The sequence below is a fragment of the Botryllus schlosseri genome, chromosome 16 (assembly GCF_051294905.1).
Source record: "Botryllus schlosseri isolate E-star chromosome 16, Bs_hap1, whole genome shotgun sequence".
NCBI classification, from domain to species: Eukaryota; Metazoa; Chordata; class Ascidiacea; order Stolidobranchia; family Styelidae; genus Botryllus; species Botryllus schlosseri.
This window is the reverse complement of record NC_137251.1, coordinates 1,377,566-1,405,375: the sequence shown is the minus strand read 5'-3', so window position 1 is coordinate 1,405,375 and position 27,810 is coordinate 1,377,566. Positions and strand designations below refer to the sequence as shown.

General features: G+C 38.4%; 2 protein-coding genes across 4 annotated transcripts in view; both read left to right on the top strand.

Moving 5' to 3' along the window:
- Positions 1-27,810, top strand: part of LOC145459003 (glutamine--fructose-6-phosphate aminotransferase [isomerizing] 2-like) — a 97,953-nt gene that overhangs the window by 69,441 nt on the left and 702 nt on the right. Inside the window, exons 2-20 of one of the 3 annotated variants that reach the window (XM_080337521.1) lie at positions 11,573-11,623; positions 11,993-12,100; positions 12,212-12,334; positions 13,997-14,122; positions 14,707-14,765; positions 15,572-15,706; positions 15,940-16,001; positions 17,063-17,142; positions 19,205-19,303; positions 20,722-20,833; positions 21,110-21,180; positions 21,341-21,462; positions 22,400-22,567; positions 23,267-23,379; positions 24,577-24,742; positions 24,806-24,920; positions 25,174-25,301; positions 26,884-27,051; positions 27,204-27,365. In XM_080337521.1, coding sequence (XP_080193647.1) covers positions 11,617-11,623; positions 11,993-12,100; positions 12,212-12,334; positions 13,997-14,122; positions 14,707-14,765; positions 15,572-15,706; positions 15,940-16,001; positions 17,063-17,142; positions 19,205-19,303; positions 20,722-20,833; positions 21,110-21,180; positions 21,341-21,462; positions 22,400-22,567; positions 23,267-23,379; positions 24,577-24,742; positions 24,806-24,920; positions 25,174-25,301; positions 26,884-27,051; positions 27,204-27,365 — 2,124 coding nt within the window. In that variant the 5' untranslated portion in view covers positions 11,573-11,616. Of the gene's footprint in view, positions 1-11,572; positions 11,624-11,992; positions 12,101-12,211; positions 12,335-13,996; positions 14,123-14,706; positions 14,766-15,571; positions 15,707-15,939; positions 16,002-17,062; positions 17,143-17,756; positions 17,790-19,204; positions 19,304-20,721; positions 20,834-21,109; positions 21,181-21,340; positions 21,463-22,399; positions 22,568-23,266; positions 23,380-24,576; positions 24,743-24,805; positions 24,921-25,173; positions 25,302-26,883; positions 27,052-27,203; positions 27,366-27,810 lie in introns of all 3 variants that reach the window. The other 2 variants (XM_080337522.1, XM_080337524.1) reach the window with 2 other exon arrangements.
- LOC145459006 (uncharacterized) lies at positions 3,047-6,161 on the top strand. The gene is made up of 5 exons (XM_080337530.1): positions 3,047-3,069; positions 3,793-3,991; positions 4,591-4,686; positions 5,094-5,317; positions 5,648-6,161. The coding sequence occupies exons 2-5, from the start codon at positions 3,793-3,795 to the stop codon at positions 5,834-5,836; spliced, it is 708 nt and encodes a 235-aa protein (XP_080193656.1). The 5' UTR covers positions 3,047-3,069; the 3' UTR covers positions 5,837-6,161.

The following is a 27,810-nucleotide window of genomic DNA, read 5'->3' as shown; positions in this document are numbered from 1 at the left end:
TTAATTCAATTAGGATTGTTGGCGGCCGTCAATATGCAAATTGAACTTGTGAATTGACTCCCTACTTAATGAGAGGCTTGACTTATTCTTGAAATTTTCTTCGCGCTAGGCGCGGTTCAATACGTGTTAATTTTCGATTTTAATATAGTAGTGTCCTTTGCAATCTGAGTCCTACAGTACAGACGCAAACAGCAGAGGAAAATGATGCATGCGCCCCATAAAGAAATACAATTTTTAATCGTGTTCTCATCATGAATGAAATTTGTTTCTGGTAGGCCTGCATTTGGGCGAATCAAATAGGCTATATCTCCACTATACCGACAAATCTGACGGGAGATCAAGAAATAATTGCATACAACAAAGGGGAGTAATAAGAATTGGCACACAAAGATGCAGCACCGCATTATTAACTTCCCTAAGTTTTCGAATACACCCCCTGCATCAGCCCTACCGGTGAATCTGATCACAGTGGCCGAGAAAGGATAAATATTTGATTGTAATATGTCAAACTATGCTAATATTCATTGACAAAATTCCCTAATGAAAGTGAAAACATTTTCGCGCTTGGCGCGACTACAGAACTAATCCCTGTGGCTCTTCATAACATGACTACTCACGATTTCGGAGCGCATAGTAGCCTATACCGATATAAGTAAATAGATTAGTCCGGAGTATACCGGCAATGGACATGGACAGTTTAACGTGAGTATTTGGCCCCATTTAGTTCATTATGCGGCCGCAAGATACATGAGTAATCGAAATGCGGTCGTGAATAGCAAAAAGGTTGGTAACCCTTGTTATAGTTGCTACAGAGTGTTGTCAGGCATCGTGCGCAGCTCATAGTTCAAAATAGAATGAAATTGATGATCCTAATATTTTTTTTTGTATTTGTGTTTGTACAATAAAATATTATTTCCTTTGTGGTGACTATGCCCGTCGCCCATGTTAGAGAGCACAGAATTGTACTAATTGTACTAACGTAGAGTTATGAAACGTGGTTGTTAAACTGCGTTGCCTATTTTAATCTCGATATTGAAGTCTTGCGGCCCGCGGCCTCCAGGAATTTTGAAAAGTGGCCCGCGACCCATTTTGAGTTGGCGACTCCTGGTCTAGGCCAAGGTGGGTGTCAGATTTCATAGACTACTCCTTGTCGCTTCGACATCTTCCAGTCTTTTCATTGTATCGCATTTTTGTGGTGTATTGAACTGATGAAATTGCTAATAAACCAATGATGATGATGAAGAATTCTCTATTTCAAGGAAATACAGCAAAAATCAAGTTCACTTTATATCGAAGCAGAGTTCTGTACGCATGAGAATGGCAAATGTCTGTACGCCAAGCTTGTTTGGCACTGTGCACTGTACAGTCCTCCTGCATAGCATTTTCGGGAAAACATTAGATTAGAATTAAAATCACATAGTTTTTCCGAAGTAGATAATTTCGAAGTGGAAATTGTATTCACTCCGAATTAAAAAGAAACGCGTCAAGATCAGTCCACATCATAAGCACGAGGATGACAAATGTCCGTACAGCAAGCTTTGGATCGTTTCGCGCTATGCAGCTTTCCTGTAGTATTTTCAGAAAAACCAGAAATGAGATTTTAAGTTGAAGGTATTTCGCTCTAAAAAGTCCAGACAACTAGAATTACCTTGTCGCCCAAGTCTGCCCGCAACATAGCGCCAAATAGTGACCACGATGCCGTCATGTCATACAAACGCGCGTCTATTTATATTTTCTTTGAAATAGTTCACCGAAAGTGCATTCGGCTGCGAATTACGTCACGCGCACGACTTTACTACGAATGTAGCAGAATTTGGTAGCCCCGACGATCGCTAGCATTGTATTATAAAGCTGCAATGCGACTTGCAACACGTGCAAACCATTTATGGTAACCGTAGTTATTTTAAATCCGAGCTATTCCAAAGAAATTACAGCAGTGTCAGACCTTGCTGCGATTTGTGTTTTAGATCAAGGAATAAATTTCAGCGAATTTGAAAATATAGTTGACATGCAGGAGCAAGCAATGCCTACAAAGTGTCATAGGTAGAGATTGTCAATAACGAGTACTTCTACCTATTGGGATTACTCGGGTAGATTTTCTGTACTTCCTCAAGTAATTATGTTGTTAGACTTCTACTTAACAGTTTTACAGACAAAATTAGGCCTGGAATACTTTTATTGCTCTGAAATCGTTACGTTTACTTCTGTAGAAATTTACGATTTACATTTAATTTTACGGAGCACTCGCGGGTGGATTTTGCTTACATGCTCAAGACTTCCGCTTCAAATTATTATAAGCAAAACTATGGCTAGGTTATATAATCGACATGTACGGAGTATTCTGGTAGACTTCTTGCGTTCTCATTACTCAGGTTATCACGTTGTTATACTACTAATCCGTTTTATAGACAAGACTAAGGCCTAGAACACGTTTTTACATGAAAATCATTTATTTTATCAGTAAGAATTCACGTTACTTTAACTTGAGTATCAGCGATAACTACTTTGATGACCTTTGCAAACGGGAGGCTGTTTTAAATTACGCGGGAAACGGAAATAGGTTCTATTGCAGTCGATTAAACTGCAACCGATGCAAATTTACAATTCTAGGTTACAATTATTCAACGCTACACGTTCTAACACGGATTTGAGCAATTTGTGATTTGATTCTGCGATGATTCGCGGACGATTTGGTGATACACGAATCTCTGTAGGAGCGCAAGCGATAAATTTATCAAAAAATGATCAATACTTGATCGTATGCACATGAACAGCTAAAAACAGACGATCACGTTTGAGACATGATTCGCGTGTATCGGTCATACCAGCGCTGACGTACAATTATGCATGCAGGATATTTACGGTTGGTAATATACGAGATAGAAATGTGTCAGATTCGCGCAAAGCGACTTCAGTTTCTCGTCAGTAATACAGGTCATGAATCGTCAGAGGCAACTGAGTATAGATGCAGAATATAAGTCTGTGTGGAGCCTATGATACGTTACGCGCTTTCGAACTAAGGAGTTAATGAGAAGGAAGCCATCTGCTTGGTAGAAAGAATGCTAGCAGGTGGGTGTTTGATTGAAAGACTATACTCCAAGTCGTTTCGCCTCCTCCCTATATCTTTTCACTTTATCGCAATCTTGTGGCGTTTATGAATCGATGTGAATAATAATGAAACGAATGAGTTGCTTAATAGTAATTTAATAATTATCCTACTTTCCGCTTTATGGTATTGAACAAACTTCTCTTGAATTGCGGGTTTTGTTACATTTCTTTCGGCTGGATATTCGCCGATCTGTCTTATAGACTGAATCTGCTGTGCTTCGATAATAATTTATATTCCGTTGTTATCAAACTGAGATATAGAATGACTTATTTCGTCTCTAGTTTACTGCATCAATTCGTCAACAGTCGCTACCGGTCACCACTAAGGATCAGTTCAGTATATCACTCAGTTCGTCAATTCAAAACACCACAAGATTGCGATAGATCGAAAATATTGCTTGGATTCGATACTATTTGTAAGAGTCTCACAATCAAACACCAGCTTTGGCATAGAACAGCATGCATTCAAGAGGCGTTCGCATTGAATTAACAAGATGATAATGCGGTAAATATTAGGTGACATATGTCGGTAGGCAATGTCGATATGTCAGATCGTAGTTCAGTAATCTTCATCAATATAATCGATGTAATCATCATTCAGAGCTGAGGAAAGTCCCAGCTTTTCGTGATCAAGCTCTAATGACTCGCACGATTACGTTTAACCAAAGCGACGCAATTTCACAGATGATATCAGCAGTGTTCCTCTTTCTTACTTTCCTGTTGACAAGGAACTCGTGCCACGGAAGCAGCTCGCAATTAGCGACCTGTCGCCAAGTTTGCCAAAATGTCGGCGTTCAACTGAAGTCGAACGTTGTCCCGTCGCAGATTCTGCAGGCTGACAACGAGATTTTCAAGTCGGAAGTCCAGGCGAATGTTCGCATAAGTGAGTGGATTTCTGCCATAATTCTTTGTGGTGCGGTATGGCAGAAGCGGTCCAAGCATTCATTCATGTAGAACTAGAAGTAACCCCGTAAATTTCTACTCAATTACAAGTAGAAGAAGCTATTCAAAGCCGTCAAAATTACGCTATGTGGAACTATAAAATGAATAGTCTGAAAAACACTCAATATACAATTTCAGAAAGTTTAGATGTGGTCGATGGGTTCGCATATTTTTAGCAGTTAATCGTAAGCTGATTCTTCCGAAATTCGTGATTTCGCGACTGTACGCGAATTGACTAATGACAAACAAACATAGGTGCAATCTTCCGAATATATATTATCATGGATTCAATGACCATTTCAGGTAGTCCTTATGACAAATTCACTCATAAAATCGATGCAATCTTATCCCCAAACTATGCTTTCTTCAATTTTTAAATACCAACGCCTGTAAATTACGCAGGTTTTCCCTACAAAACTGTTGCAGTATAGAAATGGAAAGTAGGCCTAGTCCTAACATAAGCGCTTGAGTAAGAAAGTGCTATGAAAATGTATAACTGCTTCGTTAATGTCCTGACCATTTCCGTTCAATTCTTTATAGTGATGGCGATGTGGGAGGTTACAACTAAATCGCTACAGGACGAAAGCAACAGACAGATCGACGAATTGAGGAAGGAACTGCGTTACACGCAGCAAGGTGAGAAAATTCGCGCCAAACCATGACCAGCGCACAGACAATAGAGTTGGACAAACTACTGGGTTTCCAAAACACGCAGCTTGAACTAGAATTAAATGACCATTGAAAACCCGCAACCAACGAACTAAAACACAAGAAACTAAACTCGATTCCGACGCAGCTCATTCGTTTTTATTCTATCGGAATCGGAACGGCTGAACCCAACCCCCGGCTGCGCCATTGTTTGTAGTGACGACTCTGAGTTAGCAATGGATGCAAGAACATCACACAACAGAACGCCGGTATTACGTTTCGCGCCAAACGTCGACACGTGTTTCCATAGTTGTTCGGCAACTGTGTTTTTATGTATAATGCGCAACTAGAACAAGTCTGACAACCACAAACGATATACTGTGATTTGTTCTTAGCTTTATGTCCTCTGTCCTTCAACGGGAGATGTTTCTGGGCCGTGTTTGAGAAAAACATGAACTACAGCACCGCTGAGAAAGTGTGCGCCCGCATATCGAACGGAAAACCCGCCAATATCTACGGGCACGATCACCTCTTCGTGGTTACGAGGTATCTGAGAGGTTTGGTGAGAAGGAATCAAGTCTCAGTCTACGCCTGGCTTGGAATGACCGTGGATCCTGATGTGAGTGTTATTATTGGTATTAGCATTTCATAACACCACAAATTAACGATAGCAAGCATTCGTAGAGATTCGGTGAAGTATATTGATAAATTACGCCTCGTAGTTTGAAGATATACCCTACTCATATATAGGCATAACTTCAATCAATATACAATTGAATAATATATTCTTACTGTAATGAAACCGAATATTTTCGGCTGGCACTCCTCAGGGCCCCTGAGTCAGGGGTATTCGTCAGCAACTAGTAGAGCATGCAAAAGAACATTGTAGGCATATATCAATTTTTTGATCCTATCAAATCTAGCCTATCAGAACAATGCTTGTTTTCAGACCGAAAAAGTGTTGTTCACAAATGGACAGTCTCCAAGATACTTGAAATGGCGGCAAAACCAACCAGACTTCACATTGAGCTACACTCAGTTGATGATCATGGCTCGTACGGACGGAAATCAAAAGCAAGAAGGCCTTTACAACCAAAATCCCGCATACGAAAAACCAGCCGTGCTTTGTGAGGCGTGACGCAAATCATCTGTGGTTCGAATATCAATTCATCTGTTTCGAGACAGTCGCAGTTCGGATACAGAAAACCGTCATCCCGAATATTTTTGTTGCCTGCTTTTGCCTGTATGGCTGGGACTTCAATATAGAAAGAGGGATTATATATGGCCTTCTTATTCCAACCACGTTATATTTATGATGTTTACGTCTTATTTTTATAAAATATATAAAAAAAGGTCAATAAAAAAAGTTCATTTCCGATTTATTGTGTGTCAAATACACATTCGTCGAAATACAGGGATCTCATACAGTTTACGTCTAATAAAACTTTATAAATGTCAAGTGATCAAGTGGCTTTTAACGATGTAGAACACGTCAACAGGTGAAGCAGATGAGAATGATAGATAGATAGGTTTATTTCGTGATCAACGGTTTATCATTATGACCAGTCAGGTGCATGAATACGGGTACACTACACATATTTGTATCACTCAAATGGCGTGCTCGTAAGATGCGCATGGTTTCTATAACAAACGCGAAAATATCAATAGTTAGAGTAGATTCAGACAAAATTCCCAGTAGATGAATCGCAGGAGAGCACAAACTTAGATCTGACAATTTTTTGACTAACCTTCCGGCGCTGAATCAACACCCACAAAAACCTATCAAAATTCAGATACCTGCGTTTATTCTACAAACCGTTTAAAGATCTACATCTACAAGCGAGAGAAAATAACTCAATATATGGTCCAGATCAGTATATTAGAAACAATTTTATCAGATCAATACACCACACGATTGGGATACAATGATAGGATAAGGTGTAGAAAGGACATGGAGTAGTCTTTGACATCAGACACCCACATGGGCATATTGGCGATGTAAAGAGATCTTCAAATAAATATTTTCACTGCTTTATTTTGCTAATACTGATATATTGTTTATACGGGACAGATGGAGTGCGAGTGTTAGGGCAAAAATTTCGCTTATAACTCTTCAAGCTGTGGGCTGTCTCGCTTGATACAGCAATAGTCAGCCATCAATGTATAAGTCCCATCTTTGCTGCTATCGTTCCTCCATCACCTTCAGATCTTTGTAGCAATAAGCAGTAACACGGTAACCAGAAGCAGGCAGTAGAGAAACATATTCAATTGGCGGCTCCCATGTCACCTGACACGATTCCTGCGTGCGCTTCACGTTTTTAGATTAATTATTATTATTACTTTTATTTTGAACTGAGCTGCGCACGATACCGGGCAACGCGTTTCAGTGCATCGATATTGGGGCTAGCGAGACACAACAGTAGCCTACGCTAGCTGAATGGCCATCACCTCACAATGATTTAATTATCTTATAGCACAAGCCATTTGCTCAGCGTCGCGATCGGTCTTGGTAGTGTCTGGGGCAGTATGCCCATTGCCCATTTATATCGGGTGATTTTCCCTCCATCGAATTCTGCTTCTATCGGTCGTGCCTTTTCAGCTATAGTGACGAACAGTAGTTTAGTTGGGCACAGGAGAATAGCCAACTTTGAACAACAGCAACAAGGATATTTAAAAACTGAAATAAATTTCAGCATTTCAAAATGCTTTACTGCCTTCTTGCGAAATCTCAGATCAGATCGCATGCCGCAACATATGACCTATGGCTGCGTTTTGGTGACCCCTGGTTTAGACCTCGGGGTTTCACACATTGCTGGCCTCCACGGATAAATATAATTACCGCAGATTAGCCTACATTGTATTCTAATTGTATAACTAACAAACGCCTACTACGGGCCTGCCGCGCGATGCCATTGCCTGGAAATTCCGAATGCAGGTGTGGTTTCGGAAATAATTCGTAGAAGGCCTACTGAATTAAAATGAGCAAACGTAAGTTTCGAATGGATGATATTCATTTCTTTTGAAGGTATTTTTGGACCTTTTAGGTCATATAGCAGCGATATAACCTACTAAATTAAATTTCAGTGTAGTGCATTGCATATGAAATGTGGACCCGACGACTAGGATATTCTACTGCAGTAAGGGTTCTGGTTTAAATCATTTTGCCCTTGATTAAAATCGATTTTAATCCATTAAATAATTCAAATCATGATTTTTTTGATTTTTTTTTTTTACTCATAATAACAACACGAACGAAAGAAAATGGGATGAATGACGATCATGTCAATCAAAGTGATGAAGGAGAACGCTAAAGCTTTAATAATGTGGGGCTGTGAATCATCATCCAGACAGCTGAAAACGATCAACCTATGTGGTAATGATAGCTGAAAACGTTTAACCTATGTGGTGATGATATGGGTCGCCAGAATCGTTACTGATCTGTTCTATAGTAGCGAAGAAACATGCTGAGTCAAATCAGGAGCATATCCATAATAGTTGCATCTTCATCTTGATCGATGGAGTTGTTTATGTCATCAAACTGGATCAGAGATGAGGGAACCTTTCGAATTCGACAGAGACTCCGGATTGCGCTTCGTTTGCGGTATCCCACCAGTGCCTCCGAAATAGCAGCAGCATGTCGCAGACAAATAACTGGTATCCACAGCAAAACGTTAACTATCGCTCTTTGCTCTTTTCCGTCTGTCTGTCAAATAGCTGAACTATAGCCATAGCGATTTACAACGTAGCTATACGTTGTAAATTGCTATGCTATATCGGTGCCGGTGACGAGATGCTATCTCCGGTTTACATAAAATGCACATGATTGTCCGATAACAAACCACATTCCCGCATCTCGTCCGAAATTTGAAAAAACCAAAATAATCAATAAAATCAAAATGGTAAAATTAAAATTCAACGAAAAAAACTGATTTAAATCACACTGATTTAAATCAGCCTGATTTAAACCAGAACCCTAACTGCAGTTCAGACACTGCAAAGTTTAGTTCAGTTTATTATTAACAAATTCATCAGATCGATACACCACAAGATTCCGATACAATGCACTGAAAGATAGGAAGGTGTCGAAACGACTTGGCGTAGAATAGAAAATAGAATAGGCTACTTGCTAGAACGATAATCTTTCAAGTCGACGAGGGCGCAAGTGTGCTGTATGCGCTTTTGATTCCGGCCATCCGACAGTCGACGAGCATGTTCACATTCAAGTCAAAATACATAAGCAACTAGGCTACTACTTGATAAATACTAGTCCATCCTCAAGATCACCGGACCGCGACCTGACCTATCGATCTCGCCTTCCACGACATGCCACCCCATTTTCTGTCGCTTTCTCTTTTCTATACTATCTTCTTTTACTTTTCATTCAGTGTGCACTGTGCAATGTGCACGCCCCCTCTTTACATCGCATAGGCCAAGGTGGGTGTCTTATTCCATAGACTACTCCAAGTCGCTTCGACACCTCATCCCTATCTTTTCATTGTATCGCATTTTTGTGGCGTAGTGAACTGATAAAAATTGGTAATAAACCAATGATGATGATGATGATGATGAAGATAATGAATGTCGTTGGAATTTTCGGGGCAGTGACCGCAGTGGATCTGATACGGAAATTGGCTGTTTCTAATTGCCGCATATATCCTTTATGTTTAGGATACTGAATCGCTTGAGAAGCGACTTGTTGGATGCTCAGATGCGGATATTAACATCATCATCATTTTAATAAAACTTTTATCATATCGGTACACCACAAGATCGGTTTCGGGTTACTAGCAATTTTTTATCAGTTCAATAGACCACAAAATTGCGACAGAATGCAATGAAAAGATAGGAAGGAAGGTGTCGAAACGACTTGGAAGTCTTTGAATATATCACACCCACCTTGACCTAGGCGATGTAAAGAGGGGGCATGCACAATGAATGAAAAGTAAAAGAAGATAATATTAAAAGCAGTCGACAAAATGAGGTGGCATGTCACGGAAGGCGAGATCGAAAGGTCAGGTCAAGATCGGGTAATTTTGAGGACGGACTAGTATTCATTTAGTAGAAATTGCTTGTATTTCGACTTGAATGTGGACATGGACAATGGACATGGACATGCTCGTCGACTGTTGCGACATAATGAAAAGATAGGAGGGTGCCGAAACGAGTAGTCTTTTAATCCGACACCCACCTTGGCCTACTGCATGTAAGTAAGAGGCGTGCACGCTGGATTTAAGAAAGAATGACATAAAAGGAAGCGACGAAAATGAATGCTGCATGAGTGCATGTGTCGATAGGTTAGGTCGATATGTCAGATTGCGGTCCGGTAATCTTGTGGGCTGATCAGTGGAAGTACAGTGGCGGGTATTATCAAATATCTGAAGTTGGTCGAGTTCATATAATTGAAAGCATTAATGGATAGTAAATAGCATTTAGGATGCGCTATTGTTGGGAGACCCGGATGTACTCTTTATCTCGTAAAATGAGTGATGCTGACGTGTTGACATAGTATGGAAATAACTCAAGCGTATCGTAAAGTAAAATATGATCGGTTGTTTACGTAGCCGGACTTTACCTGCCTGTTGGCAAGCTCGGCACGCGGGTTAAGTTCGGATTATGATCGTTGCACGTACAATGTACACATGCGTTGGGAATGTACATTCTACCTCAGCGCTACTCGACTATTTATAGCAGGGGTTCAGTTACAAAAGATTCAGTTTTCTTAGTAGGTACGGTACGTTATAAGCTCAAATTAAATACGGTAATTATACAGTCTACAAATCACAAATGTAATGCGATTGTGACTAATCTGTTGAAGCTGTAATAGCAAAAGTATTGAGCGAAATATAGTTATTGTTCTATTGGCCCGACACAGTGGGGGAACCGGCACTTGCTAGTTCTTTGAATCTTAGTTCTAAAGTGGCTATAGCAGCGAGCTGAAGGCAAGTATGAAGGTTTCACTCAACATCCAGATTCCAGATGAAAATTCTCTTCGTTATGAAGTTCTTATTTGATGAAGCTTCGCTATATTTCTTTTTTTTTTAAATCAACAAGAATGGATTTGGTTGAGGAGGTGTGCATTCCGGGCGGCAACCCTGTTTTTACTTTGCGATAATTGAATGTTTCTCTACTCATGTCATATTTCAATATAATTGATACTGTTGGTGTGCTAAAAATTTAAAATGGTATCTCAAGCTTAACTGTCCTGGGTTGTCACTTGTCACAAGGTCTCAATTTTTAGTATGGAGCTGTATTGGAAGTTTTAGTATTTAGCATCCTATTATAGCAAAGTCATGCCAATGTCCTTTGTAGTCGGAAACATTATCTATCATTTAATGCGAGTATCAGGTTTCGCATAATAAAAGCGTTTCAACATTTTCATGGGAAGTCCGTACACACAGAAATATTCGTAACATTGGTAAAACATTATGTACAATCGATGCAAGAAAAGCATACTTAGATACTTCAATTCAGACTTCGGTCAACATGAAATTTCGTCATCAGAATAACAGGAAGTGTTATTTGATAGCAATGTTTATTTAATAAACTTTAAAACTCAAGTATAGAAATTCATTCCACTGTCTGTGGTGTGATAACCAGTTTCTAGATAGGATGGCAACGAATAGTTATTATAGTTCATTATTCATTAACATTGATCATACTGTTCTATTCGACTGCAATCTTGTTTAAATAAGCTTCACCTTTTCGGGGGGCTTATTTGACTGCAGGGTTTGGCTGTGACGAAAGAGATATGTTTTGTTTGTTAAGTAATTTGTGTAGCTGGGAACATGCCGTGGGGTCTACAGCTGTTTGTAGAATAGGTATATCTGAGTACCGGTGATATACTTTTTTTAAGGAACTGCCTCGTGATTTTCAGATCGATAGGATAGTTTTTTCTTTGGATAAAGTTCAATTTTAAAGATGTGTGGTAAGTGATTTTCAGTTATATTTTTCAAGTTTGTGACAACTAGATACTGTGATTCTGGTGTTTTCAGTTGGTAGACTATGTTCCTGATTTAGTCACATGATATTCTCCTATGCGCAGCAAGTGAAGTATAATTTTCCTAATTAACCACATAATTGACTGTACATTCCTTGCTGTCCTAACTTTTCGTAGAATTCAACAGTTTATTGTTGCGGTTGTATGTTTCTACTTATATTGCTTATAGCACAAAATAATATTCATTTTTTCATATGGTTTCTGTTGAATAGTGAATTGGCAAAATAATATGATGGCAAAAATATAAAATCTTTATTATCTTTGTTGCTGCTCAATGGAACTTTTTTATCAATTCAGGTATATTTGCGTACGTTAATCACCGACACCCATGTAAGAGAAAATATATCCTCCAGACTCTAATCAATGGATTAAAGCGGCTCGAATACCGAGGCTATGACTCTGCTGGTAAGTACCAAAATATATAAGTAGCTCCTTGCATAATAAGGGATCATCCCTTAGATGCAATGCATGATATCTCCATGTGATTGAGCAGACATTATGTTTTTCTATTCTAAGGCATTGCAGTAGATGAGAGGGTCCCGATTGCTGCGGATATCTTGCCAAAGAAACATGCTCTCGGTCCGGTAGCTTTGATAAAACAGAAGGGAAAAGTCAAGAATTTGGATGAAAAAATTTACAGTAAGAATCTGTTTTCATCATTGATTGATTAAAAGATGTTACTTTCATATTCCAATCGGCAATATAGGCATACTCATTTTTGTAAATTTCCACAACCGGCTGTGTACCTTTTCTGTATGACGATATCTATAAATATTTGCATTGTTTCATCATAGAAACCTGTCCTGGGGATTTATGTGTCCTCAAACTGCACTTGCGATTACCGGTTAATTATTTACCGGCCGGTGAAACTACGAGGACGTATAGTGGATGTGTTTGATTAAAATTATTGTTTTAACGATTCTCATTACGGTGACGAAAGGGTGGGACATCATGTTTGTAGGCACACATAAATTTGTTGCGACTGATTGATGCTGGTGCATGAAATTTTCCAGATGCCTTAGCTGATGATAAACTGATTTTGTCAGTAATAAAATGTATTGCTTGCCAGTCTCATAAATTATGTCCTTTTTAAAGTTCTGTGTTCCTGATGGATGGATTCTGTGTAGCAATTTTATGTACGATGAATGTGCCCTCCCTCAGCAGGGTTTGCCAAGCATTTTTATACCTTGAACCCTTTGAAAATTTTGAAAAATCAATGACCCACATTGTCATTCAGCTTTTCTGGTTTCAATGACTCATTTTTCAGAATTGTTGAACATGAAAAGATTGTGGTTTACATACTCCTTTGTCACGTAAATAAGTAAGGTCAAGCATCATGTAATTTTCATCATTAGGGTTGTTCAAAATAACTTCTTTCTTCAAATCTTACTGGCTGTTCGACAAAATTGTTAGGTTGGCTAAAAAAATGCTGCACACCAAATTTGACTCAATTCCGACCTGTAGAAGCGACCTGCGGCTCGATAATTAATTGATAGTTGGCCACCGCAAATAGGCCTACTATTTTTTTTTTAATCCAAAATTTCATACTCCAACAACCTGCTGGAATGGAGCCAAATTTGCGCTACATCGTTTTTTAGACGACTTAACAATATCATGTAAAATCATCAGGAAAATTTATAGAATTTTTTTTTCAACAACCTACCGGTAACGATCGTACTTCCTTTTTTTAGCAACGATAGCCATTGTGAAATTTCAAAATTTTATTATTAATCTAAAAATGAAGCAAATAAAGCAAAATCCAGATCAAGAAGTAGTTTATTACTGTGCTAGTATTTATATTCAATTTTAATGGTAGGCCTAGTACATCTAATCTAATTTGCGAATAGTTTCTATGCTCTCAAATTTCAATTCTAACCCGATTTCTTGTTCTTGTGAAAATGCTACAGGAGAACTCTATCATTTGCTCGCTGTACAAACATTTGCCATCCGCGCGCTCATGAGAGCGATTTGATGTGAGCTGAACTTGTTTCGATTTTCAAGTTTTCACAAACTCTGTGATAGCTATAATTCTAATTGTAATTCGGAAAAAATGTACAGCTCTAATTTTAATTCTAGTCTAATATAGAATAAGCTTTTTAGCTATAATTCCAGTGTGGAAAAGCTAAAAATTTTGTAGTTGTCTGCCCACAGGAACTGCCGCACTAATTTGCTGAGAGTAACTTTCAGACCAATGATATTTCACCGCGTGGATATCCTTAATAGAGTTGATTTGATTGATGACAAGCCAAGGTGTCTTTTGTGCGAACATTTGTGTCTAAATTCTTGTCGTGTTGTGTTTAGAGATGAAAGACTTTGACTTCGAAGTGGAATTTGACACGCACGTTGGCATCGCGCATACGCGTTGGGCGACGCACGGCGTCCCGAATGAAGTTAACAGCCATCCGCAGAGATCGGACAAGAATAACGGTGAGAGGGTTACCGAAATCGATCTCGTTCGTCGTGCGATATCGTGTGCAGGACTAGGCGTAGTGATTCGAGCACTTTAATCCAAATAGGATATTAATAGCCATGATTCGAGTCTAGCTCAATAAGAGATGATTTTTTGAGTACAAAAATGATACATCCCTTTTCACTAATATATAGTGCCTACTGCCTACACATTTCTTCCTACCGTGGAATCCTTGAAATCTCAATTGACCGTATCGCAGCAAACGAAGTATGTAGTACAAAGCTAAGCACGTTGCTGGAAATGATATATTTGTGCAGTCGTGATCGACCCACATCATTGTCACTAAGTGCAATGAAATAGGCATGGTCGAAAAACTACAAATTATTTTCAATGTGGGGTGCGGATGGGATTAATATTTTTTCGGTCGCATAAAATGTGCATATTTTCACTCAGGTATATAAAATGTGCATATTTTCACTCATTTTTGCTCCCCCTTTTTAATAATGTGTGTTTGAAAGCCTTTAACACTGTAATAAACTTACAGGCTATCGTCACAAATGACGGATTGCGTTTCTTTGAACTATCATTTATTTTTCGACAGAATTCGTGGTTGTGCATAACGGGATCGTTACAAATTACAAAACTATCAAGACCTTATTGGTGAGTATTTTTGACTTTTTGACTCGAATGATACTTCTAGCAACGGTTGTTGCATAGGGCCAGGGTTTCCTACCTCGGGTCATGAAAAAATATATCGCTATTCCCCAAGTCTATACAATTAAATAATATATATTTTTATTGTTATTCTTATTCATACCGGGGATGTCATATTTTACGTTATGATTGTTGACATACAATGTTCGTTCAAATTCTCTACTAGTAGCTGACGATTACCCCTGACGAGTGTCAGCCAAAAATATTCAGGTTCATTTCAATACAAATATACTATTCAATTGCATAATGAAGTTCTGTACCTCCAAGAAGCTCTTCAAATCTATATAAGAAATGATTAATATTTTATAAAAATACGGTAAACTCGGGCTCTTTCTACCACCAAGCCTGCAATTCAGACATTGCCAGAGCATAAACAAGCTCAACTGTCATATTAGCTGAATATGTAAACTAATTAATGTACTATTGTGTTTACTGTATGTTGTAATTATATTATTATATCATACTAACTACCCATTACTGTCTGTGTATACCCGTTTTTAAAATTGCATTAACGTTTTCTAATTTTTTCGAAAGGTTGAAAAATACAAAGGGACCATCGGTTTTTTGAAGTTTTCAAATAAGGCCAAAGGTGTAAAAAAAGTTTGCGGCCCCCATTATAAGAGAATTTAAAATTGAAAAAAAATTTAATAACTTGAAAATAACATAACTGTCTCACACACTCTTTGATTCACCATTTCTTCACATTTCATGTTTTCTTTACTTTCAATACGTTTTACGATTTGGTTTTGCAGGAAGGCCACGGTTTTGAATTTGAATCGGATACCGACACGGAAGTTGTCGCCAAGCTACTGAAATATCTCTACGACAACAAGGAAAATGACGAGATCAGCTTCAGCACTCTTGTCGAAAGGGCGATTCAGCAAATTGTAAGTTGACTAGATAATTTCAGTTATTTAATTAGAATATGTTTGTAGTCTAATTCTAATCTAATTTGTGAAATGTTTCCACGCTCTCACTTTATCTAATTTCTGGTATTCCTGAAAATTCACTTTGGAAAAAGCTGAAAATTTTCAAGTTGTCGAACTTTGTTTGACTCGATTTAGTGTCTTGTCGAGTCACGACCTCTTATGAACCCTGCTTTTCCAATTCTCATTTCCAGCAAGGCGCCTTCGCGTGTGTGTTCAAGAGTCGGCATTACCCCGGACAATGTATCGCTACCAGGTTGGTGATTTTTTACTGGCATGACATATCTGTAAAGTCATGATTTACCTGCACCATTGTCACAAAATGCAGAGAAATCGCAAATGTTATCTATAATTGGTATTACATTTTTGTGGTCATATAAATGGTACATATTTGAACCTTCCACATCATCACACCGCTTGAATACTCGCTTAGTATCAGCCCTAATTACATGTTCTATTATTAATCTGCTGAGGAACTCTTGATAATCAGGATTCAGTGACCCGAATGGCAGGTTTTCCAAATTTTCCTTTAAAAGGTTATTAGCCTCATTGTCTTCAGGATTTTGTAATAACGTAGACAGCCTCTGGCTACAAACAGGTTTGATGCGATTGGAAATGCAAACTGGTTTGACTGAACAAATATCAAACAAATTTTAAACCTGGATATCACGTGCGTTAGCCAGAGGCGGTCAAGTAGCCAGGGTTGCTACTCAAGTATTAGATGTAAATATATACAAGTAGAAGCGGCGATTTGCAAGTAATGGAAACAACTTCAAGTTGTTTGCACGCAAGTGTGTACGCAAGTAATTTTAAAAAGTAGATTTTCAGGTTAAAAATAACGGCCCTACTAATGGCACTACAAATAGCGAGATCTCTGAAAATATATTCGGTAAATCAGCGTTGTGAGATGTAAATTTGCGGCTGAAGCCAAATGACTACCGAAACACGTGAAAATTTTCTCAAAATTGCAGCGTTACAAATTTTTTTACAAGCCAAATTCTCTTTGCGTAGTCATAAAAAAAGATATTTAATGTTGATATTTTTTAAAAAATTTAATTTGTAGTTGCGCAAAAAAATAATCGCTCCACCAATGAAACTACAACTAGATGCGGTCTTTGAAAATATATTCAATCAGCGTGATACAGGCGACTATTTTGCTCATTTTTTTTGACAATTTAACTGGTAAAATTAAGAAAAGTATGTATTTTTAAAACACTGTCCCAAAACAATGTAGTTCTGTTGTTTATTTCCTGAAATAGCTCAAATTTGAGAGTCATTCATGACCGAATATATATTCGATTTATTTATATTTTTCAGACGAGGAAGCCCGTTGCTTATCGGCATCAAAAGTAAATCCAAAATCACAACGGACAGCATTCCAATCAATTACAGCTCAGGTATCTTGAAGCCATTTTTGTGGGATTTCAGAGATTTATGCTCGGTTCGTCGGTTGTGTTGTCATAATTTCGATGATGATTCGATTCGGCAGCAGGGTTGTAATGACTCGACTCGAGTCGCAATTTTTCATTGACTTGACTCGAGTCAATTTCTTGAAAATGGAAAATGACTCGACTTGAGTCACTTTGTGTATTGTCTCGACTTATACTCGAGTCATTGTGTGTGACTTGGGACATTCTATATGACTAAATTCAAAGCTCGTGTATCAGTTCACCGACATTCGAAAAATAGGCTGAAAAACTGTATTTTATCTGTTTGAACGAACGTAAAAATGTCAAGAGTAAGAAAAATGAGTATATTTTGAATGTGAGGTGAGGCCTTCGATTTCTATGTCACCCGAGAGTTTCAAAAAAGTGAGTTGGACTCGAGTCTCAACACTCTGCTCTGACTCGAACCTTTGCTCCGATGACTCGGACTTGGCTCGGTAATGAATTGATGATGACCTGACTTGACTTGAGCAAAAACTATAAAAGTAAGATAGTCTTGTGACTTGGAACCGATGGCTTGGCATATTTTAATGAAATTTGTCTTGATTTATTTATTTGCCGAATAGAACAACACGCGGGACTGCCATTGAACGGAAACGGTAAATTAGCTGCATCGGCACACTGTAGTCCGCACACACTAAACCGGGAATGCCAAAAAAGTAGCCGAATAGCCTCTGCATGCCCCCTCCTCCGACTGATATAGCCCGAGTCAAAAACTAAAAAAGTCACTGAAACATTTCTCGATTTACTTTCTGCAAGGATTGAAAGATCAATTTGCGAGACTTTGTTATTTTTAAGTTTTTTTAGTGGGGTATCATTCTAGAGAATGTGCAATCTTCTGAAAGTTCAGTATACAATTGATTGGTATATCTATATTGAAATGAATCCAAATAGTTTCGGCTGACACTCGTTAGGGGTTATCATCAGCAACTCGTAGATCACCACTGACGTGTGTCGGCCGAGAATATTTGGGTTTATTTCAATATTAATATACTATCCAATTGTATACTGAAGTTCTGTACCTCAAAATGTTTCTTCTGGCAGTATAGTGTTTTCTAACATATAAGCAGGGCGATTTTTTGACATGTACGTACAACCTACATTTGTTTGTATCGTGGATGTTTGCACTGTCGGTGAACTTACCATTTGACAATTTACAGCTTGTAGCCTACTTTATAGGCCTACCATTGTAGACGGCCCATTGTCAAGCTACCAAGTAAGGACAGACTCCTTCTGCCCGAGAATGTAGGGGAGTATCTTTCGTTGTACTAGAACAAATCTGAATTATTTCTACCCGGTAAAAATTTGTCAGTTTTCAAGTCAAAAAAGTTTTTCAGTCCAAACTACTTCGTAAAGACAGACAGTTATAACTAGAAATGTAGATAAGTAGTACAATGCTAACATTATGTGCAAAAACACCTAATTTACATACATGAGGGTAAAATTTGGTCAAAATTATGTTTTTTAGGGTCAGATAATGTCAAAATTTTGATCTTTAAGGTATAAAATCGCCCTACTTATAAGATAACGACTGAAATCTTTTCGCAGATTTATTAATCTAATATCTTCCCTTCTATACAGATCGGAAGGGAGCCTAGTTTGTTATGCAGTTTTATTTTTTTTCGGCAATGTAGCAATTTTATAAACTATCCGGTAAAATTTTTGAACGAACCTAACAAGCATGCCTTATAAATGATCAGGGAAGAGTGTATCGTAACAAATTGTCCGCGTACGCCGCTTATGTAACTTGTAGCCGACATTCTTGTAGTTGTTAATTAAACGGTCGCATTTAAGATTCTGGTACTGCGACCTGGCACCTAATTTTATATCCTTCGCGACTCAGAATTCGGTCATGACAAGACTTCCAAAAACTAGTACTGGCTTATCAAAATGTGCAACTAGAAATTGAATTGCTTATTTGACCGTCAACCAACCTGATTTGGTAGCTTGTAAAAGTCTGGTCACACCCTCGTGGAGCAACTGCCATAGTTAAACTACTTGTGATGTGTCTCAGAATGGAAGGAAACTTTACGTAGAAGGAGTCAGGGCAAAGCGCCCCCCGACCTGTCAGAACTGCAAAATGAACCGTCGGAAGAGCAGACTAACAACGACGGTAAACGTGACGGCAATTGCGTGCCAATCTCGTGAAATTCATCGGAGTTAATTCCTGAAACAATCCGGCGGGTTCCTACAATTGGGAACTAGTAATGTTAGAAGCAATTGTTTTTGAATTCTGTTGAAATTTTTGGGAATTTGAATGATATATTGATATTGAAATAAACCTGAAGAAATATGTGGGTTTATTACGATGTGAATGTGTTATTCAGTTGTAAATTGAAGTTGTGTAACCCCAAGAAGCCCTTCAATTGGTGATTTGTAGCTATTTGTCGCTGAGCTCTCTCTGTTTGAAGGAATGGGTCAGCGTCTGATCAGGATGTCCTGAGCAGTGATGCATTATAAAGCAGATTATGTAGCAGTTGCATGTTGTATTGAATAATTTTTTCTAAATTCTGTTTTAGCATATTCAATTGTGTGTTGAAGTTCTGTACCTCCAAGAAGCGCTTCGAATTCTGTCGTGCATAAGTTCACAAATGCATTTGAATAATGTATATGTTACGTTAAAATATTAAAACCTGACTGACACTTTTCAGTGGCAATCGATTTAGTTGCATTTCATCTTTCATTTTTTTCTATGATGTCTATAATTGGATGCATGCAATGTAGTTGGATGCAATTTTATTTTTTATTTTTATTTGCTGTTGATTGCCCATGAAGATTGTTTGCTCGAAAATCTTTCGAGTTTTAATGTATTCACGTAATGAATACATTATTAAAATGTGTTTAGAAGTTCTGTACTTTTAAGAAGTCTAAATCTAGTCCGATATCAATTCTTACTGTGCATGTAGGAAGCCAATCCTGCAATTTTTCTCTCTCTGGAATGTGTTTGATAATGATTTCTTCTGCGTTGTCTCCACAAGATGGTTTCGGTGCTCAATTCGTTTGCTTTCAAACAAGAGTACATTTGAATAGTATATTCATATTGAAATAAGCATGATTATTTCGGGCTGACACTCCTCAGAAACTAGTAGAGAATTGGAAAGATCATTGTATAATATATATCTACAATCGTATTATCAGATATGATGTAACCATCATTAAAATTCGAATAAATGGATAATATTTATGCCCTTGATATCATATTTGGCATAAAATTCAAAAAATTAAATAATATTTTACATACACAAATTATTTTATTTGAAATCTCTACTAGTTGCTGGCGATCACCTGGCTAATGTCACCTGAAAATTTCCGGATTTATTTCAATTTGAATATATTATTTAAGCGTAAATTGAAGTTCTGTGCCTTCGAGAGTGTTTTCAAACAGGATTGTGTCACGCAGTCCCTTCTTCTAGCCTGCATTCTGTTTATCTACAGCGCCAGATTTTAATCCCTTCAAGTGATTCTGATGGTGTTTGCAGACTGGACTAGTATTAACACCCCTCTCATTGAATTGTCTAAAATATGTTCCAGGTATGGCTGGCCTGTCCGAAATCAAACTCGAGCGCAATCAGAGCGTTTCTGAGTTCATCAGCGAAGACGGGGGAGAAAATGGGATCGAATTCTTCTTTGCATCTGACGCAAGGTACCCTGCGCGATAGGGTTGTTCGGATTTAACTTTTTTCTCTGATTCCGGGGATTCACTGATTAAATTGTTGGGTTGCCTAAAAAAAACACTGCACACCAAATTTGGCTCGATTACAGCTGGTGAATATGTGAACGCACAGGAGTTTAAAAAATTTGAATTCATTATAAAAACAACTTGTAATATGAATCCGTTTATTTTTGGAGTAATTTTTTATTCCCAAAATTTTTTGAAATTTAATCTGCCCACGAGCTAATTTCGAGTTCCATTTTTCAGCGCGATCATCGAACACACGAACCGAGTGATTTATCTTGAGGACGATGATGTAGCGGCGATTGTCGAAGGAGGTATGTAATTCTATTATTTATTTAAGCGAGTAGTTCTAGTTGCGAGTTTTGAAAAGTGCGTAGTTCTAGTTATGTCGTAACAATGATCATTAATTAATTTTTTCATTTTTATTTTTATATATATTTAATATTATTATATTTATTTATTCTATTTACGCAGGCTTGTCGATACATCGGGTGAAACGCGGAAATCGCAAGGAGAACGGAACGAGGGTCATCCAGTCGCTACAGATGGAAATGGAACAGATCATGATGGGCAATTACAGTTCTTACATGCAGAAGGTAGGCCCCCCCTTTGCATTTCGACTGCGTACGTTCATAGTAACATAACATCCATTGCAAGGATACATTTATTCTAACTTGAAGGCTTTTTGGGTGTTCCTTGTTCAAAAGTATCAGTTTATGTGGACCAGTGTTTTTTACTACTCTGTGTAGGCCTCTACCTTGCTCCAGGCGTGGAAAGCTAAAAAAAGTTTCAACTTAAATTAAAATTAGAATGGTAGCTACACAGTTTTTTTTCGGATTAGATTTAAATTAGAATTATAGCTACACCATTTTTCAAATAAAGATTAAATTACTGAATTCTACTTAAAAACTAGAATTATGTAGTTATTCAAGTCTGCCTGGCTCCTACGTGCCTTGCTTTACCCCAATGTTAGTTATTGGCATTCTTACAATACCATAACACCAATGATCAGCAAAAAAACACAGTTTCATATTGTAGCTGAAACTGAAACCATTTCCTCTGCATAAGCTTAATGCCTTTCCGGGGTATAAGATTACTCATTACGCGGTTGTGAGAGACCTTGTTTACAAACTGAAACGATACGCTCCCTGCCACTATGAGTAGATTCATCAAGGAGAATTATGAGTGAAAAACCCAAATCACTTCGCTTCCAATTTGTTTTGCATCATTTTTGTGGACAACTCGGCAATTTCGTGGGTTTGACAATAAAATTTGAAGAAAAACAAAAAAATTTACGATAACTTCAAAATTTTCAAACTCCTGTACGTTCACGTGTATCAGTTGTAATCAAGCCCGATTTGTTGTGCAGCGTATTTTTTAGGTAACCTAACAATACGATTAGCGAAGCCCAGGAATCTGTAAAAAAAAAAAGATTTTTCAAAAACCCTAACCTGTACTATTGTAGTAATAGGATTCTGCAAGAATACTGCAAAGGATGTAGCGACGAAAATCGACTATTATTTGACTTTTCAGGAAATATTCGAGCAGCCCGAGTCCGTGGTGAACACGATGCGCGGTCGCATTCTCTGGGACGAGAGGAAAGTCCAGCTGGGCGGCCTGGTCGACCACATCAAAGAGATTCAGCGTTGCAGAAGAATTATACTGATCGCGTGCGGCACAAGCTATCATTCCGCCCTGGCTGTAAGACGCATTTAGTCGCACTTAATTTTTAGGGAACTTTCAAAAAGGCAGTAAGAGCAGAAGTAGAAGTAACGGTGTTAATTTTATTCCATTACAAATAGAAGTAGTTAATCCTAAATAAGTTTAAAAAAATCGGCATTCTAGGCCAAGTTTTGTTTAAAAAACTGAAAACTGTCAAGTAGTGGTTTGAGTAATGTTGAAAATTTTCACTCCAGTAGCAATTTGAAAGAAACAACAAACAAGTATTCTAGTTTTGTCTAAAAACTGAAAATGTAACGTCATAAATTTTAACCCATACATATAGAACTAGAGATTCCCAAGAAAAAACTAACCAATCTCGGCCTAGTTTTGTTTAAAAAACTGACAACTGTTCAGTCAGTAACTGTTCAAATATATAACCTTTTTCAAATTATGCCGGCTACTTGGTAAAATTGTAAGGTTGCCTAAAAAAACGCGGCATACCAATTTTAGCTCAATTCCGACCTACAGAACCATTTCTATTTAAGAAAAAAAGCTTCGCTTGTATGGGTTGGAATTAAGCCCAAATTGGTGTGCTGCGTTTTTTAGGCAACCTATCAATTACTCAGTAAAATTTGAAAAAAATAATTATTTTTGAACATCCTATTGAGTAGGCAAACCATACTTGAGTACTCCGGAAAAGTACAAGTACTTAGTCACTGAGCGCCTTTGCTCTTTCAGACGCGGCAACTGCTGGAAGAACTCACGGAACTACCGGTGATGGTGGAGCTGGCCAGTGATTTTCTTGACCGGTCCACTCCCATATTCAGAGATGACGTTGGATTCTTTATCAGGTTGGGTCTCTATATGAGCAGAATAGTCATCGTCCGTATTCAGCAGGGTTTTGATCACTCGAGTCATTTTCTCAAAATACGGAAATGACTCGACTCGAGTCAATCTGCGTATTGACTTGACTTGTACTCGAGCCATTTCGCATGACTCGAACCAAGTCATAAGACTCGAGACTCGGACGGCCTTGTAATTTCGAAGAATAGTGAAGTAATCACACTATTGGGATTTCGTCTATTGGTACTGGTACTTGAAAATGCGACCAGAAACTGCTAAAAGTGAGGGAAATTAATGTATTTTAAATGTGAGCCATTCGTTATCACCAGACAGAGTTATAAAAGTGGGTTTAACAAGACTTTAACTGGAAACTGAGCAGTCAACACAATGACTCGGACTCGAGTCGTAATACCATGACTCGGACTCGACCCTTTGCTCGCGGACTTGGACTCGGACTTGACTCGAGTCAAAACTATGAAAGGGAGATTGACTCGTGACTCGGAGCCTTGTGACTTGGTTACAGCCCTGGTATTCAAGTCGTAGTAGAAGTATCAAATCAGTATCAAATTTTTTGAGCTGATACCGGAAACATTGATATCTAGCACTTTCACCTATAATATATTCAGCTGATAGGTTATTCGAAAGAAATGGCATATTTAGCTTATCGAGCATTTACAAAATTTTGAAGCATTTATTTGAAATGTTTTTTTCAAATTCTACTGGTTACGTCATGAAATTGTTTAATTGTCTCACAAAAACGATACATAACAAATCAGCTCAATTCCAACCCGTAGAAGCGATGATATCGGATACAAAATTTTGGATTTTGGGAAATTCTTCAATTCGAAAGTTTAGAACTGCTCGCCGCAAATACTATTATTTCAAATCCAAAATTTTCTACTCCAATAACTGAAATTGAGCCAAATTTTTTAGACAACTTCACAATTTCATGGCATAGCCAGTAAATTATGAAAAAAAACGTTATTTTTCGATAAATAATTAATATTTTAACAATAATAGCTTAGCTTTTAAAGGCTGGAGTTTAGCCAAAACTGGTGTGCAGTGTTTTTTTCAACAACCTCAATTTTTTCAAATAGACAGTAGAATTTGAAAATAAAGTTATTTCTTTAACAACCCAATTGTATGTACACGTCTGCAAGCCAACTGATTTCATTTATTTTTCATTTAATTTTATATTTTTGCAGTCAATCGGGAGAAACCGCGGACACTCTGATGGCCCTGCAGTACTGCAAGGAACGTGGCGCACTCACCGTCGGTATCACCAACACTGTAGGAAGCTCCATTTCCCGTATGACAGACTGCGGGGTTCACGTTAACGCGGGACCAGAGATCGGGGTCGCCAGCACCAAGGTTAGGGACTTGGGGTTGGTTTCTAAGGGGCACTATAACGGAACGAGTCATTTTATATTGCAGGCGTACACGAGTCAATTTGTGGCCCTCGTTATGTTTGGTATGATGATGTGCGAAGACAGACTGTCAAAAAGAGAACGTTATGATGAAATATTCGATGGCTTGAAAGTATTACCTGGTGAGGAAAAAAAAATTTGCAAAATTTCTGGAAAAGCTGAAAATTTTCTAGTTGTTCAGCTAGTGTCATGACTTGACTTGAAATAATTATTTTCATTTGACTTGACTTGAGTCAATTTGTGAACATGACTTGACTCGATGTTCGGAAACAGACTTGAGTCAAATTTGGCATGCAGCGGTTTTCAGCCTGTGCCATACACGATGAAATTTGAGGAAAAAAATTATTTATGAACAACCGACAATTTTTTTTTCAGACTTGATCAAGCAGGTGCTGACTCTCGACCAGGAAATAGCCGATCTGTCTGAAAAAATTCACAAGAACAAATCGTTGCTGGTGATGGGTCGCGGTTTTAATTTTGCGACTTGTCTCGAAGGGGCTTTGGTGAGTACTGGACTCCCAGGTTGTTGCTCCTCGTAGACGGCCAGCTACGAGCACCCCTACTTTTTTGGAGTACACGAGCACATTTTGAGTACTTGCTCTCTAATGTGGTCAGTAAAAATGTACTTCTACTTCTAGATTTTGCCTACTCGCAATACTCAAGTGGTTATGATTTTAGACTAATTCTACTTGACAGTTTTCAGTTTTCTGCCAAAACATTTTTACGAGGCGCGTAACCAGAGGGGGGTTTCGGGGGTCAAAACCCCATCCTTTTGAAATGACCATTCTGACGCTAATAAACGGTTGCAATTCAATAAGTCGTATTATCAGTGTTGCGCGAGGCCAATTAGCAAGATTCGTCTGTGCACAATGTAATGTGACGCGATCTTCCGCTGAGACGATTGCGAATTAGGTCATTGATTGCCGCGCACTTGGCAATCGTTGCTGGCCTGATTTATCGCATGTCCAACAAGCTTAGTTCCGCTGGCTTCAATAATAATCACATCTGCAATAGGCCCGGTGCGCCCGGTGCGATGGCCTGCACAATCGCATCTGCATTGGTCTGGTGTGCACGATTTAATCGCTGGCCTACACAACACATCTGCAATATAGGCCTAGTAAGAAAGATATCATCGCTGGCCTAGCATGCTTAGGCTCCTATCTCCCGATGGCCTGGAGACCATGCTGTTAAGTATATGCTGATTAGAAATTGTTATTAAAGAGTGACATCGCGAAACTGAATGATATCGTGATGCGTGCGTGCATGCGTAATTGATTTCCGCCAATGCTTGAACATAACCATCGGAAGATGTGTGTCAAGGCTTGAGTTATAAAAGAGGTAAGGTTTGAAGCACCTGAAATCAACGTCATTATAGCACATATTGCATAAAAACTCGTACATTTGACTTGCGCAAATTGTCGCTGAGGCTACGTATTCAATTGCGTATTTCATTGTTCACAACAGATCAGGGAGTCGCTAATTAACAGCACTTCGGACTAGTCGACAGGCTTATCATAGGCGTATAATCGTCAACACCAGGAGATTGTAGAATCGCCATTTACGCATGTACTTAACCCTAATGAATTGATGCTATATCAGTAAATTCGGAAAAAATCGAAACCCCTCTCTTTTATTCCAAAACCCCCTCCTCATTTTTTGGCTGGCTACGCGCTTACCTGAGCATTTGGATTTTGGAAAGTGGACAGTATTGTGTCACAGAAGAAAAAAATTTTCATTACAACCACGCAAAGTAGCTCCTGTATCGCGACAACTGAATATATTTTACACGTTAGGTTTTGAAAACTGGGAATTAGTGTCGTTTGTCGTTTTTATGGGTGAAGTTTTTATAGGGACCACATAAAATGGCCTGTTTATGCGAATCAACTTTTTCAAATGTACTTTTTGAAACTATCTACTTTTAAATTTGGCTTTTCGACATCCACTTTAATTATTTTTACACGTCTTTAAAATGGTTACTATTACTTGAGTATAATCGTGTGACGTTGCCTTCATTTTTACTCAAGTAGCAATGCCGATTATTTTGAGACTGTTGGCGCTTTTTTGACAGAACCAATTTTTTTCCAGAAAATCAAGGAAATCACGTACATGCACAGCGAGGGAATCATGGCGGGCGAACTGAAACACGGACCGCTTGCCCTCGTGGACCGGGACATGCCCATCCTTATGATTGTGGTCAAGGATCAAGTCTACCAGAAATGCCAGAACGCTTTGCAGCAAGTCGTAGCGAGACATGTTAGTAATATCCTCACTGTTTGCAGTGTTATTTCTAGGGCTGGGCACAAGCAGGATTGTAATGACTCGAGTCATGACTTGATTTTATAATTTACAGTTTTGCTTGAACTTGTGTAGCAAGCCTACTTTGACGATCTCTGTGCTTGATTCAGGGCCGGCCAATCGTGATTTGCACCGAGGACGATCAGGAGACGCCAAAGTTTGCGTCTCACGTCCTGCAGATTCCGCACACTGTCGACTGCCTGCAGGGAATACTCACCGTCATACCGCTGCAGTTATTGTCATTCCACGTGGCCGTACTCAAAGGCCTCGATGTGAGTTTTCGTATTAACGCTGGACTCTAGCTGATCAGATTAATGGGCAGAGCTGATTCATACTGAATTCCTGGATTAGAAAAGTCCAGATTGAGATGTTACTCGGCTACATTTAGATTTCTAAATCTCAAATGTTTACTTCAAGTTTGGGATTAAATCGAGAATTTGTTTAAAAAGCCACACCTACCGAAAAAACGAGTTTGTGTATATTCTAAAAGTAGTACATTAAGCTCAAGTCATCTGTTCACCCCGATTATTCGAATTTTGTGATACAATTATTGATATGCGATGTTCTTACCATTTCTCTACCAGTTGCTGGCGATTGCCCCTGGCAGCCAAAAATTCGGGTTTATTGCAATATGAATATATCGCTGCTCTGGAGTGACTTATGTCCATTTGTCACGTTTTGAGAAAATCAAGACTCGGTATTTTTTTTGGCCATAGT

Coding starts and splice junctions, on each gene's coding strand:
- LOC145459006 (XM_080337530.1), top strand. CDS start 3,793: ATGATATCAGCAGTGTTCCTCTTTCTTACTTTCCTGTTGACAAGGAAC. Junction 3,992..4,590: donor CCAGGCGAATGTTCGCATAA/GTGAGTGGATTT, acceptor AATTCTTTATAG/TGATGGCGATGTGGGAGGTT. Junction 4,687..5,093: donor ACTGCGTTACACGCAGCAAG/GTGAGAAAATTC, acceptor ATTTGTTCTTAG/CTTTATGTCCTCTGTCCTTC.